The sequence below is a fragment of the Equus asinus genome, chromosome 10 (genome assembly GCF_041296235.1).
Source record: "Equus asinus isolate D_3611 breed Donkey chromosome 10, EquAss-T2T_v2, whole genome shotgun sequence".
In the NCBI taxonomy this organism is placed as follows: domain Eukaryota; kingdom Metazoa; phylum Chordata; class Mammalia; order Perissodactyla; family Equidae; genus Equus; species Equus asinus.
Genome location: NC_091799.1, coordinates 59,310,112 through 59,329,002, shown reverse-complemented (window position 1 = coordinate 59,329,002; position 18,891 = coordinate 59,310,112). Strand labels below are relative to the sequence as shown.

Here is an 18,891-nt window from a genome sequence, read left to right as displayed (position 1 = left end):
TTGCCATCTGAAATAAGATTTTAAGTTTTCAATCAGTCTCAAAATATTTTTTAATACGTACAGCCATTCAAGATTATTTCATTGACCTGCTTTATTTTTCATTCATAGCACTATTACTTCTTGGCAGTTGGCCATTTCTTTCTTTGTTTGTTTGATCACTTATTTAGTTAACTCTCTCTCCTCACTAGAATATAAGCTCCATGGGACCAGGGACTCTTCCTGCTTTATTTATTCTGCATCCCCAGCGTCTAGAATAGCCTTGCATATACATGCTAGATAAGTATTTATTTAATAAATACATAAGTAGATAAGGCAGGTATAGAGACGTAATAATATCTATATCAATGGACTATAAAACATTCAAATTTTTTTATCCTGTATTTTCCAAATTTTCTACAAAGAATAGATATTATTTTCATACAAATTTTTAAATTGATAGCTTAAATCTAATTAGAATGGGGAAATTCATATCTGAATACAAGATAAATATACCCACTGTCAAAAGGGCTTTTATATCTCATGTTTTGATATAAACTTGAGTTCTCCATAACAGGTTAAGCAGCAGTGTATGCCTATAAATGCACATCTCACTTGAACTATGCTGTTGAAATAGTGTCACAATTAACATTAATAGTTCTTAACCAGACATTTCTCAAACTTAGTAAACACAAAACGCTTTTTTTCCAATAACATCTAGTAACTTTCCCATGGAACTTAGGGAACTACTACTATATTCTCACTATTGGGAAGCCAGTGAAGTGTTTGAAGGTGACTAATACTGCCTAATTTAGGAGACAGATTGACTAAAGACAGGACAAACCTGGAGACAGGAAGACCAGTTAGAAAGCCATTACAGTGGTCTAGGCAGGAGACAATGAGGGTCTGAACTAAATGAACAGGTGTTAGGGGTAGTAGAAATGGCTAGTGAGTGGAATAGATTAAAAGCGAGGACAATTTAGGAAATAGTAATCCAGGGGGAGAGATTGTAGAAGAAAATCTCCCCCTAAAAGGGCAGAATTTTATCATGGCAATAAGAGTGGATTTGGAGAACTGTCTGACTCAACTAAACCATTGAAAAATAAGGATCTGCCTGAGTAAGACCAGCTAATTATGAGATAGGCACTTCAAAAGAGGCTAATTTGAATGTCACAGGATTAAGAGATACCTTTCAGAATATGATGAAATCTTTAAATACTTTTGCCAAAAGTGACCTTTACAATCATATAGAGAAGGATGTCATGTTATGGAAAAGATGGGGAAATTATACTACAATAAACAGCTAAATATTTGAAGCCTAGTTTTTAAACAATTTGTATACAGTTGTAATTATCGCCTAAATTTTGTTAAATATAAGATAAAATAAACTATTTGCATAATATTTAGTTTCATTACTCAATACAAAGACCAGTCGAACCTTTTGTTGTTATTTACTATAAAATTTTATTTCATGATCATAACGCTATTAAACTAGAAATCAACTACAAGAAAAAAGCAGAGAAAGGTGCAAAAATGTGGAGACTAAACAACACGCTTCTCAACAAACAATGGATCATTGAAGAAATTAAAGAAGAAATCAAATATTATCTGGAGACAAATGAAAATGAGAACACGACATACCAAATCATTTGGGATGCAGCAAAAGCAGTCCTAAGAGGGAAATTCATCGCAATACAGGCTCACCTCACTAAACAAGAAAAAGCTCACGTAAGCAACCTCAAACGACACCTAACAGAACTAGAAAAAGAAGAACAAACAAAGCCCAGAGTCAGTAGAAGGAGGGAAATAATAAAAATAAGAGCAGAAATAAACGATATTGAAACAAAAAAGACAATAGAAAGGATCAATGAAACAAAGAGTTGGTTCTTCGAAAGAATTAACAAAATTGACAAACCCCTAGCCAGACTCACCAAGAAAAGAAGAGAGAAAGCGCAAATTAATAAAATCAGGAATGAGAGAGGAGAAATCACAACAGATACCAATGAAATACAAGAGATCATAAGAGAATACTATGAAAAACTATATGCCAACAAATTGAACAACCTGGAAGAAATGGACAAATTCCTAGACTCCTACAATCTCCCCAAACTGAATCAGGAAGAAATGGAGAATCTGAATAGACCAATCACAAGAAAGGAAATAGAAACGGTAATCAAAAACCTTCCCAAAAACAAGAGTCCAGGACCAGACGGCTTCTCTGGAGAATTCTACCAAACATTCAAAGAAGACTTAATACCTATTCTCCTCAAACTGTTCCAGAAAATTGAGAAAGATGGAGAACTCCCTAACACATTCTATGAAGCCAACATCACTCTGATCCCCAAACCTGACAAGGACAACACAAAGAAGGAGAACTACAGGCCGATATCACTGATGAACATAGATGCAAAAATCCTCAACAAAATTTTGGCAAACCGATTACAGCAATACATCAAAAAGATTATACACCATGATCAAGTGGGATTTATACCAGGGACACAGGGATGGTTCAACATCCGCAAGTCAATCAACGTGATACACTACATCAACAAAATGAAAAACAAAAACCACATGATCATCTCAATAGACGCAGAGAAAGCATTCGACAAGATCCAACACCCATTTATGATAAAAACCCTCAGTAAAATGGGTATAGAAGGAAAGTACCTCAACATAATAAAGGCCATATATGATAGACCCACAGCCAACATCATACTCAATGGACAAAAGCTGAAAGCCATCCCTCTGAGGACAGGAACAAGACAAGGGTGCCCACTTTCACCACTCCTATTCAACATAGTACTGGAGGTGCTGGCCAGAGCAATTCGGCAGGAAAAAAAAATAAAAGGAATCCAAATAGGTAACGAAGAAGTAAAACTCGCGTTGTTTGCAGACGACATGATCTTATACATAGAAAACCCCAAAGAATCCACAGAAAAACTATTAGAAATAATCAACAACTACAGCAAAGTAGCAGGGTATAAAATTAACGTGCATAAATCAGTAGCATTTCTATACACTAACAATAAACTAACAGAAAAAGAACTCAAGAACTCTATCCCATTCACAATCGCAACGAAAAGAATAAAATACCTTGGGATAAACTTAACCAAGGAAGTGAAGGATCTATACAATGAAAACTACAAGACTTTCTTGAAAGAAATTGACGATGACATAAAGAGATGGAAAGACATTCCTTGCACATGGATTGGAAGAATAAACATAGTTAAAATGTCCATACTACCCAAAGCAATATACAGATTCAATGCTATCCCAATCAGAATCCCAAGAACATTCTTCACAGAAATTCAACAAACAATCCTAAAATTCATATGGGGGAACAAAAGACCACGAATTGCTAAAGCAATCTTGAGCAAGAAAAACAAAGCCGGCGGAATCACAATCCCTGATTTCAAAACATACTACAAAGCTACAGTGATCAAAACAGCATGGTACTGGTACAAAAACAGGTGCACAGATCAATGGAACAGAATTGAAAGCCCAGAGATAAAACCACACATCTATGGACAGCTAATCTTCGACAAAGGAGCAGAGGGCCTACAATGGAGAAAAGAAAGTCTCTTCAACAAATGGTGCTGGGAAAACTGGACAGCCACATGCAAAAGATTGAAAATCGACCATTCTTTTTCACCACACACCAAAATAAACTCAAAATGGATCAAAGACCTAAAGATTAGGCCTGAGACAATAAGTCTTTTGGAAGAGAATATAGGTAGTACACTCTTTGACATCAGTTTCAAAAGAATCTTTTCGGACACTGTAACTCCTCAGTTGAGGGAAACAATAGAAAGAATAAACAAATGGGACTTCATCAGACTAAAGAGCTTCTTCAAGGCAAGGGAAAACAGAATTGAAACAAAAAAACAGCTCACTAATTGGGAAAAAATATTTACAAGCCACTTATCCGACAAAGGGTTAATCTCCATAATATACAAAGAACTCACACTGCTTAACAACAAAAAAACAAACAACCCGATCAAAAAATGGGCAGAGGACATGAACAGACATTTCTCAAAAGAAGATATGAATATGGCCAATAGACACATGAAAAGATGTTCATCATCGCTAATCATCAGGGAAATGCAAATCAAAACTACACTAAGATATCACCTTACCCCCGTTAGATTGGCAAAAACATCCAAAACCAAGAACGACAAATGTTGGAGAGGTTGTGGAGAAAGAGGAACCCTCATACACTGTTGGTGGGAATGCAAACTGGTACAGCCACTATGGAAAACAGTATGGAGATTTCTCAAAAAGTTAAAAATAGAAATACCCTATGACCCAGCCATCCCATTACTGGGTATCTATCCTAAGAACCTGATATCAGATATCTCAAGAGTCCGTTGCACCCCTATGTTCATCGCAGCATTATTTACAATAGCCAAGACGTGGAACCAGCCTACATGCCCAGAAACTGATGATTGGATAAAGAAGATGTGGTATATATACACAATGGAATACTACTCAGCCATAAAAAAAGACGAAATTGGCCCATTCACAACAATGTGGATGGACCTCGAGGGCATTATGTTAAGCGAAATAAGTCAGTCAGAGAAAGACGAACTCTATATGACTCCACTCATAGGTGGAAATTAGTATATTGAGAAGGAGATCTGATCGGTGGTTACCAGGGAAAAGGGGGGGTGGGGGGAGGGCACGGAGGGGGTAGTGGTGTACCCACAACATGACTAACAAAAATGTACAACTGAAATTTCACAAGCCTGTAATCCATCATATCATTAATAAAAAAAAAAAAAAAAATTTTATTTCACGTTTTACATGAATTCACTTTAAGTGGGCTTTCTGTAGTACCAATTATTCTGGACTAGCAAGGACCTCCCATAATTAAAAGCCTCAGAGATTATTCAAGAAGAGAGTATGCAGAATGAGTTCAGTTGAGAAAAGCCCTCCAAAGAACACTTACGCTTGAAGTAGAAGAAAAGGAGCCCATGAAGGATAGAATGGAGAAGGAACAAAAGAGTGATGCATTCACTAATTCACAAGGCAACACATTCCATATTTTACAAATCTACTTGTTGAACCCATTCCACTTTTAACTAAATTTACTTGCTGGTGAATTCTTCTTTGTATTAAGCTGAAATCTGCCTCTGAAATACTCTCCCCCTGGTTCTAGCTACTAGAACTACACTGAACAAATCTAATCTTTTTTTTTTTTTTTAATATGATAGCTCTTTAAATGCTAGAAACAGAGTTGGCCCCGGAGCTGAGTGGTTAAGTTCGCACGCTCCACTTCTGTGGCCCAGAGTTTCGCTGGTTTGGATTCTGGGCACGAACATGGCACTGCTCATTAGGCCATGCTGAGGCCACGTCCCACATAGCACAACCACAAGGACCTACAAGTAGTATACAGGTATGTACTGGGGGACTTTGGGGGAAAGAAGAAGGAAAAAAAAAGAAGATTGGCAATAGTTGTTAGCTCAGGTGCCAATCTTTAAATAAATAAATAATTGCTAGAAACAGTCATCCCAACAACAATGATAGGTACAATTTGACTGAGTAACTAACGTGTGCCAAAAGGACTACTCAGAGAGGTTGGGTAATTTGTCCAAAGCTACACCAAAGCCCATGTTCTTTCTACTCTATTTCTCTAAGTGTTTTAATCTTTAGACTAAACAGCTTCCTAACTCCATACCTCTAATCTTGCTGTTCTCCGCTTCAGTCTCCATAGGGCTGCCAGAGTAATCTTTCTAAAACCCAAATCTGATCATGTGATTCCTACTGCTTAAAACCTGTCAATGGGTTTCCAGCACAATTAGAATAAACAAACTCCCCAATAAGGTTTAAACAAGCCTCTCATGATTTGGCCCCTTCTTATCTCTCCAGATTCACCTCTCACAACCATTCCCCCAACCACTATGAATCTCACCCACCCCTCTCTCTCCAACCCACATTCTAATATCCAGTTGGTTATATGAACTGCCAATTCGTGGAATGCGACATTCTCTCTTTTGGTTTTGTAAATGCTGTTTCCTCCATGCAGAACACTCTATCCACTGCTCACTCCACTTTGCCCAGCTAACTTCTCTTATCCCTAGAGCCTCAGCTTAGAAGTCACTTCCTCCGTGAAGCCTTCTTTGACCACTGAAATCTAGGTTTGTTATTTCTACTATGTATTTCTATAGTACCCTGACTATCACTATCTTTGAATACTACCTTAAGACTCTTCAAGTCTTATTCAAGTGTCTAGATTCCTGACACTAGAATAAAAATATCAGGGTAACCAAATAGCACAGAGTACTATGGAACACGTGTGCATGAAAGCTGTAACAATTACCTAGATAAAATAAGGTGGGTTTTTTCCCTTCAAAGGAATAAAAAAATCAAATTTTATACAGACTTATATTTTAAAGACTTCTCAAAGAGCCTCCAAAATTGACTTAAAACTATTGATGGGTGACACCTTTTAAGAGGACTCTGGGCATTATCATTCTAATTACTCAAATTCCGATTTACTTTTATTATTAACCTTACCATATGTGCCAGAAGAAAGAGAGTGGCAATACCATACAATATGCTTTCTAAAATCCATACATTCACTCACCCGAAACCCCACAATGAGAGTGATCAAACAGATGCCGTTGCTGAAGGGTAGACTTTTTATAAATAACATGTGGATGGCCATTTTCATAACTGAAATGTTTGGAATCCTCTGTGGTATTCTTTAATGGTTCAATAAAATATTCTTCATCTTCTGTAGCAATAACACCATGCTAAAATAAAAGGAAACAAAGAATTTACCAAGAAGAATCATTTTAAGTATTATCATTATTACCAAGGGTCAAAAATAAATTGATCTCTCCAAAAAGGAGGTTAAGAGACATGTTAATAGAAATTTAGTGAATTATCTGTACTCAGCAAAACAGTGTATAAATTTTCATATTCTTTAAAAAAGATGTTTAAATACCTCTAATTGCTATGCCCTGTACTAAGCATGACACATACCTATTTCTCCAATCTCAACAACTCTGTAAGGTAACAGAGACCTCTAGGTGTTCACTCAGGCTTATTTCCTTTCCAAATTGTGCAAACAACTTAACTACATCCTCTGTGTTTAGGTATAGCTTTGTAATTGAGTTTTGGCCAATAGAAAATGGGCAGGGTTGGGCCTGGCCTAGGGGCGCAGCGGTTAAGTTCACAAGTTCAGCTTCAGCAGCCCAGGGTTCACTGGTTCAGATCCCGGGTGCGGACACTGTACTGCTTGGCAAAAGCCATGCTGTGGTAGGTGTCCCACATATAAAGTAGAGGAAGATGGTCACAGATGTTAGCTCAGGGCCAGTTTTCCTCAGCAAAAAGAGGAGGATTGGTGACAGATGTTAGCTCAGGGCTAATCTTCCTCAAAAGAAAAGAAAATGGGCAGGGTGTTGTATACCACTTTCAGGCCCAGCCCCTGAAAACCTCCCCAGTGGAATCCTCCACTCTTTCTGAAAAAAGACTTAGGGCAGGTGGAAGCCAAAAGAGAAGGAACCTGAGCCCTTGAGGGACCTCATGGGAAGCTGTCCAACATAGACACTAACATAAGGGAAAAATGAATTTCTATTGTGATAAACTACTGACATTTTAAGGTTTATGTTACACTAATTGATATGTGCTTATTAATATAAATCCCATACATCTCCATTTTACAGATGAAGTAACAGGCTCAGAGGTTAAGAACTTGCCCAAAATTAGACAGAGGTAAGAGAGGAGCTGGAACTCACACAAAGCTCTGCTCTTATTCACAGCATTCTGCTGCTTACACGTACTCAGCCAAGTCCTACTCAGTTCAGTCATAGCTCCTCTTTTAAAACTTTCTCTAGCCCAAATGGAGTAGCTTCGCCCTCCTCTGAGCTCCAACAGAGCTTACTACTGGTATCATTTATTTTTAATTAATTCCATACTGCTTTGCTACATCTAGGGTCTTGAAGCTATATTTAAATCCGGTAGAACTTTTCAGCCGCATGTTTTATCTTCCCTACTACACTATTTGCTTTCTTAAGGCAAAGGGTCACGTCTCATATTTCTTTGTATCAGTTACAGCCATAGAAAGTATCTCATATATAGTATGTATGCCAAATAAAAGTTTGCTGATTAAAAGAAATGAGATAGTAAAAGTTATCTGCATCAGAAATAAGAACTTCCATCCTTATCTAGCAGTGTTTTCCTACGTATGGCACATGTGAGGACTGCTCCTAATCCAACTAATTTACCCTGTAACACTGGATAAAACACAAACTCTCTGGGTGTATTTCCTCAGCTGGAAAAATGAAAGGGTTGGGGTAAATTAGTGGTTTTAAAACAGCACTCTGGGGAGCCCTGAGGGTTCCATGGAAGTGCCCTCAGGGGATTGCCCCAGACAACAAAGGGAGACCTATAGTGCTTGGATTCCTAGGCTTAGGAATCAACTGTGCTTTTATTAATCTATATATTAAATTTCCACATAACATTTCATTTGAGAAAAGGAGGGTTTTGCAGCTTTAAAAAGAAAAAAGCTGAAAATCTCTGATCCAGATAATCTCTAAGGTCTCTTTGAATCTAAACCTCTGTGATTCTGTTTAGGGAAATTCATGTTAAGTACCACAAGCTTGGACATAAAGATAAGACATAATTAGAGCTGCTCTACTCTAACTTATGGATGAAGCTGGCAGCCATCTACACTAAACAAGGTAAGGAATGCAAAAAACAAAAAAAGTAACCCTTAGTCACTTCATATTATTTGTACCATTGTTTGCTTTATTTTAAGGATATTAGTCCCTAAATTAAATGTAAATACTGACAGGAATCACATAATATGCCTTTAACAAACTCTAATACCTGAGCATGAATTACTTTACCACGAAGGTTAACAATATGATAGCAAACTGAGCAGGGTTCTTGCATATAAGAGGGCACCTGCAGAAAAGAGGGCATGTATAAGAAATTATGATAAGAGGGAAATATAGGAAGCAGGGTTAGAGTGCTGCCCAGAAAAGGTAGAGCACTGAAGTCATGTCATGCTGGACTGTGGGCAGAAGGACGCTGAAAAGGTCCCAGACAAGAACCTCAAGTTGCTGGTGAAAAAGAGAGTCAGAAGCCTGGTAAGTAAACAAAGTCTCTAATTTCAAGAATGGAAAGACTCTGGAAGAAAACTCAGAAATTTTATGTGTTAGGTGCTGTATAAGATGTTTATACACATTATCTCATTTAATCTTACAGCTCTTTGAAGTAAGTACTACTATCAGCTCCACTTTGCAGAGGAGAAACCAAGACCAAGCAAAGTTAAGTAACAAACTCACTCAATTGACTCTGGAGCCTGGACTCTTACACACTGTATTATTATAATGCCCTTATCCTCTGAGGGCTGTTTCTGACTTTATTTATTCATTCACCAAGTATGCGTTGAGTGCCTATCACACGGCAGGTACTGTTCTAGGTGGTGGGGATACAATAGTGAACAAAACAAAGTTTCAGCTCTATCGTGGGGCTTACATTCTGGTGGGAGGAGGCAGAAAAAAGTAAATCATTCATTTGATAAATAATGATCAATCAGATTGTGATACATGTTAAGAAGAAAAACAGAGTAGTGTAAGAGGACAGAGTAATCAGAAATGAGGGAATTATACAAACTATTTAGTATGGTTAGGGACATTCTCTCTAATAAGGTGATGTTTGAACAGAAACCTGAATAAAGTGAAGGAGCAAGCCAAATAGGTATCTTAAGAAAGACAGACCCAACAGTGGGCATGGCAAATACAGAGGCAGTGGGGAAGGAGCATGTGTGCAGTATTTGCGAAATGGGAAGGAGTTACTGTGGCTAGAGGGAGGGAAGGGGAAAAAGATTATGAGATTAGAAAGGTGCTAGAAGCCAGTTGATGGAGGATCTGAGGTAAGTGGGAGCCCCAGAAATCTGTGCATGCCTAGCAAGGGCCCTGCTGTCACTTCCCTCAGCATCCCCACTCACCACTACACTGTCTGCTTCAGGAACATCAGGATTAACCTCATCATGCCCCCTTCCCCTGCCATGCCAGTCCCTACAAGAAGCCCAAGACTCATCCCCTGGATTCTATTCCCCATATGATTATGTACATCATGTTTTCTGATCCCATCTCCTACTTCCCTTATTCAGCATTTAAAACACTTCTACTGTGCCCTCTCAAACTTAAGGTCAATTAGCAACAAAATCTCCTATACCCTCAGCCTCATCTGTGAATGTTCACTTCATCTTGTTCAAACAAAAATCTGAATCTCCACAAATGACACTCTTTCTTCCCCATAATCCTTTAGAGTGGTGGCTGCTTTCTCTCCTACATGTCTCCTATTGGACATGGAGGTAAGGTAAGTGTCCTTGTGACTCACTGCCATTTCCAAACAATTCTCTCTCTCTCCCTTCTCCACAAAAAACAAAAACAAACAAACAAACAAATCCACCATCTTGGAATCTCACGCCATCACCTTCTCCCTCTGCTAGTCGCAGCAATCTACTGACCCAGAGTCACTTTCCTCATTCCTTAAAGATTTTGCTTCTGGATCACTGTCACTCTCTGTAATTCCACTCCCGAAATAACTGTTGATTTCAATATCTTCTTATATCATCATCTCTTAAAATTTGTGTGTGTGTGCATGGGCCCTGGATCCCTTTGGAAGTCTAGGGGTGAAGCCTAGGGACCTTCTCAGAATAATATTTTAAATGCAGAAAAAATATACAGGATTATAAATAAAAGAAATTGTAGTAAAATACAATTATAAAAATATTTTCAAAATGTAATAAAGTAAATATATATAACTTTTCCTAACACTTTAAATCAGAAGATCTGAAGTGGATCTAATAACCACCACAATTTCACAATAGCGATTAACATAAACAATATTTTGAAGAACGTGCAAAACCTGTAACATGATACGAAAATATCTATAATTTCTATTGGGGACAAAGTCACAGGTACTGCTGTTACATTACTGGTTGTTACTCATATTCATAACTGAAGGAAATGTTAAATTTCAGTTAAGAATTAGTAAAAATAAAGACATAATTTTCCACATTCCAGTTCACAAACCCCCTGAACTCCATCCATGGACCTCAGGTTAAGAACTATTGACATAAATGGTCTCTTCAATCCCTGCCCTCTCAATTCCTTGAACTTCCCTCTTTCAAATATCTTGTCCTTCACTTTACCTTACCACAGTCAAACCCTAGACTTCAGCACTATCAGCATTTGCAACCCTGCCATAATCTCAACTTCCCATTCTTCTGTCTTTCCAGCACTGATACTCTAGCATTCTGACACCAAGAGACAGTCCTTTTATGCCCACCAGGACCCACTGATTCTGTCACCTTTTCGTTGTCCTCCACCCACCTCATGTCATTACTTCCCTCCTAACCCAAACTCAATTTCACCTTCAATTCCCTTACCCTGTTTTCCCTTCATGGAATTTATTTGGCTAAACCACAACCCTGACTAAATTCAGTGTTGCTACTTCGGCCTGCACCATGGCAGTTCCATCTAGCCAGAGAAAAACACAACCAAGAAAGTGAGAGTGGTCTCACTTTAAATTCATCATCATGGTCTCAACTGTGCTCTTAATGCTTCATGGCAATTATACTATGTTTCTCTAGTTCATTCAGTATCCACTCTCCTGGATAAATATTTCATACTTTTTCTTCTCCTCTTAATCCCCTAACACTTCATCTTTCCATCTTCTGTTCCAATAGACAACACTGCACAACCTGCTGCAAACTCCTACAACCACAAATAGCCACCTACCTGCACCTCATGTAAATATAATCTATTTTACCTCCTGTTATTATGGATAAACTGTCTATTCTCCTAGCTAAGGACAATTATTCTATTTATACATGATTCCATCCCTTCTCACCCATCAATGACATCATTCCAGAAATCTCCCTTCTCTACATAATCATTCCTATCTTTATCAAACAAAACAAAACCTCCTCTGACTCCTACTTCTGCCTGCAGCAACTGATCATTTCTTGCTTTCCCAAAAGTCCTTAAAATAATTGTGTACATAATCTTTTCTTTTCTCCCATTCCTTCTGAAACCTACTCTAATCAGGTTTTTTCCTCTTTTCCAAACTTTACATGATTTAGCAAAACTGCTTTTGTCAAGGTCACCAATAACTTCCTCATTGATAAATTCAATGTCAGTTTTCAGTACTACTCTTATTTTGACTCAGCAGTTAAAATACTTCCTTCTCTTGGCTTCTAGGATATTTGCCTAGTTTTCCTTCAACTTTCTTATTCCACTGTTCTTTACCACCCCCTCCACATTTTTCTGACCTCCCTAAGGGGTTACCTTGGAGTACCCAAAGGCTCAGTCCTTAGACCTATTCTTTATTCTGTCTATATTCCCCACCTCTATTAATTTCATATAATCCCCTGCCTTTAAACGTCATCTACAGATGATGACACCCAAACTTATAACTCCACAATTCACATCTCTCTCCTGAACTCCCAACTTGCATATCCAACATCCTACACAACATCTCAAGTTTAACCTGTCCAACTGAACTTGTGATATGCATGACCCCCCCAACCTACGCCTCCTACAGCTCTTCCATCTCAGTTAATCCCTGAGTCTTTCTCATCTCATTTGATGACTGCTCTATTCTTCTTGTTGCTCAGGCCTCAAGCTTGAAGTTATCAATGATTCTATCCTGTGTCCTCTAAAACCTAATATCTGGCCATCCTTCTCTTGTTAATCTCACTTTCCATTACTCTTCCTCTCTTTCACTTAGCTCTAGTCGTGGTAGTCTTCTTGCTGTTCCTCAAACACTCTCAGATCAGACCTCTGTATTTGAAGAGTTCCACCTGGAAATAGCCCTCAGATGTCAGCATTCCCCTTAAGGTCTTTACTCAATATTTTTTCTGCCTTAGAATTTATCATTATCAACATACTATGATTTTTATTTATTTGTATTATTGTGTATCTCCTCCACTAGAATGCAAGCTAAATGATGATAAGGATTTTTGTTTTGTTTACTGTTGTACTCCTAGCACCTAGAACACTGCCTATTATATGATAGGTACTTATAAGTATTTGGTGAATGGATGAATGAATAATGGAAAAAGTGGAAAGGCAACTGTGGACATAACTAAATGAATAGAAAGTCTAATGGGGTCACTGGTCTTTTCTAACTAGCTTCAGAGAGATTAAAGAAAATCATTTTTCATGATATAAGAACAAAATGTAAAGAAAGGAACAATCAAAAAAGGAATGATCTCTTGAAAATTAGAAATATAACTGCTGTAATTTTTAAATTAATTGAAGGAAAAGTAGGCAAAGTGGGGAAATCTCATAGAACTTAGAACAAAAAAGGAAAAAATGAAAAAAGAGATAGGAGAAAAAGAGAACCAAGTATAGAAAGGAGGGAAACAAGGAGAGAAAATTATCAAGGAAATAATCTTTTAAATTTCTCTAAGGTGAAGGAGAGTCTTTAAATTTAAAGCACCCATCAAATGCCAAGTAGGGATAAGGAAAGAAGACCCACAGCTTACCACATTATTATAAAATTCTTGAAACAGGAAGGATAAAGAGAAGATCACATCACTTCATTGAGGAAACAATTTTAAGAAAAAAAAAAGTACAAGAAACCAACTTCTATCTGCCACTCGAAACGAATTAATGCTAATTTTTTTAGATCTTTACTTCTTTTCCTAAGATACAAAACTGTATAGATAAATTTGATGCTCTATATTTCCCTTGCCCAATTCTACCATCCATGGTTCTGAAGGAAAATAATTTTGAACCTAGAATTCCACATCCAGCTAAATTATTAACCAAACATGAGGGCAATATAAAGTCACTTTCAAATAGGCCAGGACTCAGAAATTTAACTTCCCAGGCACTTTTTCTGAAGTAATTACTTGAAGATGTTCTCCAACAAAACCAGGATATAAACTCAGAAAGAGGAAGATATGGAATTAACCTAGGAAAAAAGAAATCCCAAGATGAGAAATATGTAGTAGCTCAAGAAATTAATTAACCAGTAGACTCCAAGAAAAATGCCTCCAAAGAAGAGTGGAATATATTCCAAGCAACAGATATAAGGATTAAAGAACTGGATAACATGCATCACTTGGTAAAGACATAATTTTTTCTCAATAAAACAAAGTAAAAGTAATTAGAAACTCCAGAAAATCAAAACCTGGATAAGAAAGCCATGTTCCAAACATAAAGCAAACTAAAATGGGAGATTATTTTGAATAGACAGACTGTAACATTAGGAATTTTTTCCTTTGAATAGAACAAGGGTTGTAACATTGAAATTATAGGTAAAGAAATATGATTAGAAAATACTAATAATCTCTATGTTGAAAACGATTTTATATAGAACAGTTAAAAACAGAATTGATTAAGAGAGGCCTTTGAAAAGTGGGATTTTTAAAAAATTTGTTTACATATTCTATTTGATTAAAAATGTAACATGATACAAAATAAGAATGAAGGCAAGGGTTACTAAGACTGATGGGTAAAAGTATGATGAGGAACAGGATATTTACAGTCTCAAAGTGTCTGCTCACAAGTTCCCTATTAGTTGCTACAGGGAAAACAGTCACTTTAGAGGGCAAACTTGGCAGACCACACCTTAACGAAGTAATCAAAGTTAGTCATCATAGACCATGCAGTTTCAATAGGAAGCAAAGTAAAACAGAAAGGTGTTAACAACGAGAGGGGAAGAAAACAAGAGACAAAAAGTCTCAGTGAAAATGAAGAATAGATGCATGACACCCTGCTATCCCCTAAGTATAGAAAAGTTTCCATTTTCAAGCTTATTCTCACTTTTGATTTATCAAACATCTTTTTCAATTTCATAAATAGTTGCTTACATTAATGACTCTCAAATTACTTGTTTTCACTATTAAATTCTTTCTTTCAGTTATATTTCCCAGATGCCGACTAACATCTTTAACCTATTTCTTCAGATTCCCCACGTTTACTATATCAAAATCATTCTCTTCATCTTCCTCTCCAATCCAGCATTCCACTGGCATTCCCTTTCTCAGCTAGTAAAATTCATATACATCCCCATCCAAAAGAGAAACCTCAGCCATCTTCAATCACTTTCTCTCCTTCATCCCATACCCAGTTCAATTCTATTTCAATTTTTAAAAATATTATAAAATATGTACTATGTATTATATGTCTTATTAGATGCCAGAGAAGAAAAAATTAATAAGACAAAAATCCTCCAAACTTTCTCACCAAAATGTGGCTCAAATTCATTTTCTCTCTCCATTCCCAGTGCCATAGTCTTTGTATAGCCCTTCATTTTCTCCTACATAGCCAGCCCTGGTCGTCTAGTGGTTAAGATTCAGCGCTCCAACACCTGGGTCCATTTCCTGGTTGGGGAACCATATCATCTGTCTGTCTGTCAGTTGTCAGACTGTGGCAGCTGCATGTTGCTATGATACTGAAAGCTATGCCACTGCTATTTCAAATACCAGCAGGGTCACCCACGGTGAACAGGTTTCAGTGGAGCTTTCAGACTAGGAAGAATCTGGCCACCCACTTTCAAAAATGTTGACCATGAAAACCCTAGGAAAAGCAGCAGAGCACTGTCTGATACAGCACGGGAAGGTGAAAGGATGGCGTCAAAAAGACCCAGAAGCGTACCACTCTGCTGTACAAAGAGGAACTATCTGTCAGGAGAGACTCCAACAAACACTGACATTAGCACGAACAACAAATCTCCTACAAGTTCTAACTCATCTTCCTATCTCCAATCAATCCTCTTCCTTCAATCTCAAAATGGAATTATGGAATTAGGCTTTTTTTCCTAAATCTCAATTTCTTCATTTCACTACTCTGTTAAACTATCAATGGCAAAATTAATGACAATGCCAAATTTAAAGGACTTGGTCAATGACTAGGAATAGTATTTTTCTACCATATTTAACAGCGTGTCATTTTAACATATGAGATGTTTTAAAACAGATTTATTTTGGATAATTTATCTTTATTCAAAAACCCTGTAAAGCCTAACACAGCTTACAGAGAAAGAAATTAGCCATAAATGTATTCAATGTGTCTGTTTATAGGAATTAAACCCAAATCTTAAAATCTAAGTAATCATTTCTGTTTTTTCAAAGATTGGCACCTAAGCTAACATCTGTTGCCAATCTTCTTTTTCTTTCCTTCTTCTTCTCCCCAAAGCACCCCCCCACACACACACATAGTTGTATATTCTAGTTGTGAGTGCCTCTGTTTGTGCTATGTGGGATGCTGCCTCAGCATGGCCTGATGAGCGGTGCCATGTCCACGCCCAGGAACCAAACTGGCGAAACCCTGGGCAGCCCAAGCAGAGCGTGCGAACTTAACCACTTGGCCACGGGGCCGGCCCCTAAGTAATCATTTTGACTCATTAACAGTTATAGAAAATGGACAATCTGAGCAAATTCTTATATATACTTATAGTGAACATTTTTCTCCACTGTGTGGTTCTTAATACTCCTTTCAAATTTAGAACTTATTTAAACCCACTCTAATTATGTAGTTTTTTACATTGAAGTACGAATGAGAACATGGATGTGATAGAGTAAAAAGAAAAACAGTTTCTGAAAATATTACTGAAGCATCAAAATGTTTGTAGTCTTTCACACAGATAAAGCTTTAATGGAACATCTACATTAGCCCAAACAGGGTAAAAGCAGGATAGGAAGCATAGGAATATGCTTTATTCTACAACAATTACTCTGTATAACCTTGAACTGTGTATTTATTATTAGACTAGAACAGACTCAAATGCCCAGCATACCTCCTACACTCTTGAATCCGTTTTCTAAGTAAAATAAGATTTATAATCAATCTCCAAATAAATGTAGGAAAAAATTATTTCATAAAGAGATATTGGTATAAAAGATTTTGCTTCAAGAACTTGCAACCATAAGTAGGTCATACGTAATTTTAAGTCATGTTGCCTATCAGAGAAAGATATTATAGAAAGAAACCTAAAGAGGCAATCAGTTTGTGGTTTCCTGCCATAATACACACACATACATACACACATACCCTTAAACTCTTCCCCAATGATTTTTTGTTTACGCATAAAAGATATCTTATTTGAAGAGAAAAACTTAAATCTAAAAGGAAATCTGAAGTTTCATTCATTCTTCTACTAACAATATAGAGTTTTAAAATTATTCTTACTTTGAAAAGTCAATGCAAACATTATCAAAAAGACTATCAAAAGCAATGGGGGCAGAAAAAACAAAAATTTTAGACTGTTACCTTCCCTACTTAAACCACCTAAATATATATGTGTGTGTGTGTGTGTGTGTGTGTGTGTGTGTGTGTGTGTGTTTAATCTGAGAAAAAACATTTACATTGTGAATTTATTTCCCCATCAGAAATTTAAAATTATAACATCTACTTACCAACCCAACACAGTTGCTTAAAGCCACTTTAGTTGTACTACGTTGATCTTGCAAGTATCCTGTGTAATGACAGTTGTCTAAAAAATCATGTTTCCACTGGGGTCCATCTTTCCCCCAATATTCTACTGTAAAATGTTTGGACACAAAATCTGTGTTGAGAGTCAAGTTTAGATGAAAGTGCTTGCCATAGGCTGAAAGTTTAAAAAATAACTTAGATACTGCCTGCTGTGGATCGATAGGGTCCATACTCCGTCTTCTTCTGGAGTGTTTATCATTTTTCACAGTAAAGCTGAGAAAAGCTCCATTTTGATCAACCCTTATTGGAATAGTTAGCTGGTAGTGTTCTAGATAAGTCAGGAATTCCTCTTTGTAATCACAAGGCAGAGAATCCAGAAAAAACACATGGAAGAAAAGAAAATTTAACAGAACAAAGAAGTAGCAGTATAAACAATAACTATATTGGTTAAAACTATGCATCATTATATGTGAGGTATGGACAAAAAAAGTTATATTAAACAAAAATGAAAGAGTAAAAGTTTAAAATCTAGAGATTAATTAAATTTCAATTATTTCATTCTTCAAAATAACATTATTTTAAATTATTTTGAAAGACGATTTTTCTTTTTTAAATTTAATTTTAAAAATCATGGATTCTAAGAGCTAAATTCTACAGGAAATATGAATAGTTTATATTGAAATAAAAAACAGTGAAGAATACAAATACGTAAAAGAAAAGAATTTAGCTCAGATAAAATATGCTTGTAAAAGTTATCCAAAAGAGTTTACATAGAAACTCTAAAGCCTTATAGAAATTTTTTTTTTAAATCATCAGTTGGAATGTAAAATACTGCAGCCACTTTAGAAAACAGTCTGGCAATTCCTCAAAAGGTTAAACATGGAACTACCATTTGACCCAGAAATCCCATTCCTAGGTATACACCTAAAAGAAACGAAAACACACATCCACACAAAAACTTGTACATGAATGTTCACAGCAGCATTATTCATAACAGCCAAAATGGAAAAATAACCCAAATGTCCATCAACTGATGAATGGATAAATAAAATGTGGTATATTCACACAATAGAATGCTATTCTGCAATAAACGAATGCAGTACTGATATATGTTATGACATGAATGAACTTTCATAATAAATTGCCTTAAGAATCAAAGTTCATTGTCTAACATTTATAAAAACATTATGCTAAGTGAAAGGAACCAGTCACAAAAGACCAAATATTATGTGATTCCAATTATATGAAATATCTAGAATAGGCAAATCTCTAGACACAGAAGTAGATAGGAGTTTGCCTAGGGCTGGAGGTGGAGGGTAGTTTGAAGAAATTTGAATGTGACTATTAATGGGTAGAGGGTTTCTTTAGGGGAGATGAAATGTTCTAAAATTGATTGTGGTGATGGATGTACAACTCTGTGAATATATTATAAACCATTGAATTGTACACCTTAAATGAGTGAAGTATATGGTATGTATATTATATCTCAATAAAGCTGTTAAAAAAC

General features: G+C 36.6%; 1 protein-coding gene across 1 annotated transcript in view; it reads right to left on the bottom strand.

The window, feature by feature from the left end:
• Positions 1 to 18,891, bottom strand: part of ADAMTS6 (ADAM metallopeptidase with thrombospondin type 1 motif 6) — a 311,245-nt gene that overhangs the window by 291,160 nt on the left and 1,194 nt on the right. The window contains exons 2-3 of the mRNA XM_070519576.1: positions 17,369 to 17,733; positions 6,563 to 6,731 (exon numbers count right to left, since the gene is read on the bottom strand). Coding sequence (XP_070375677.1) covers positions 6,563 to 6,731; positions 17,369 to 17,733 — 534 coding nt within the window. The remainder of the gene's footprint in view (positions 1 to 6,562; positions 6,732 to 17,368; positions 17,734 to 18,891) is intronic.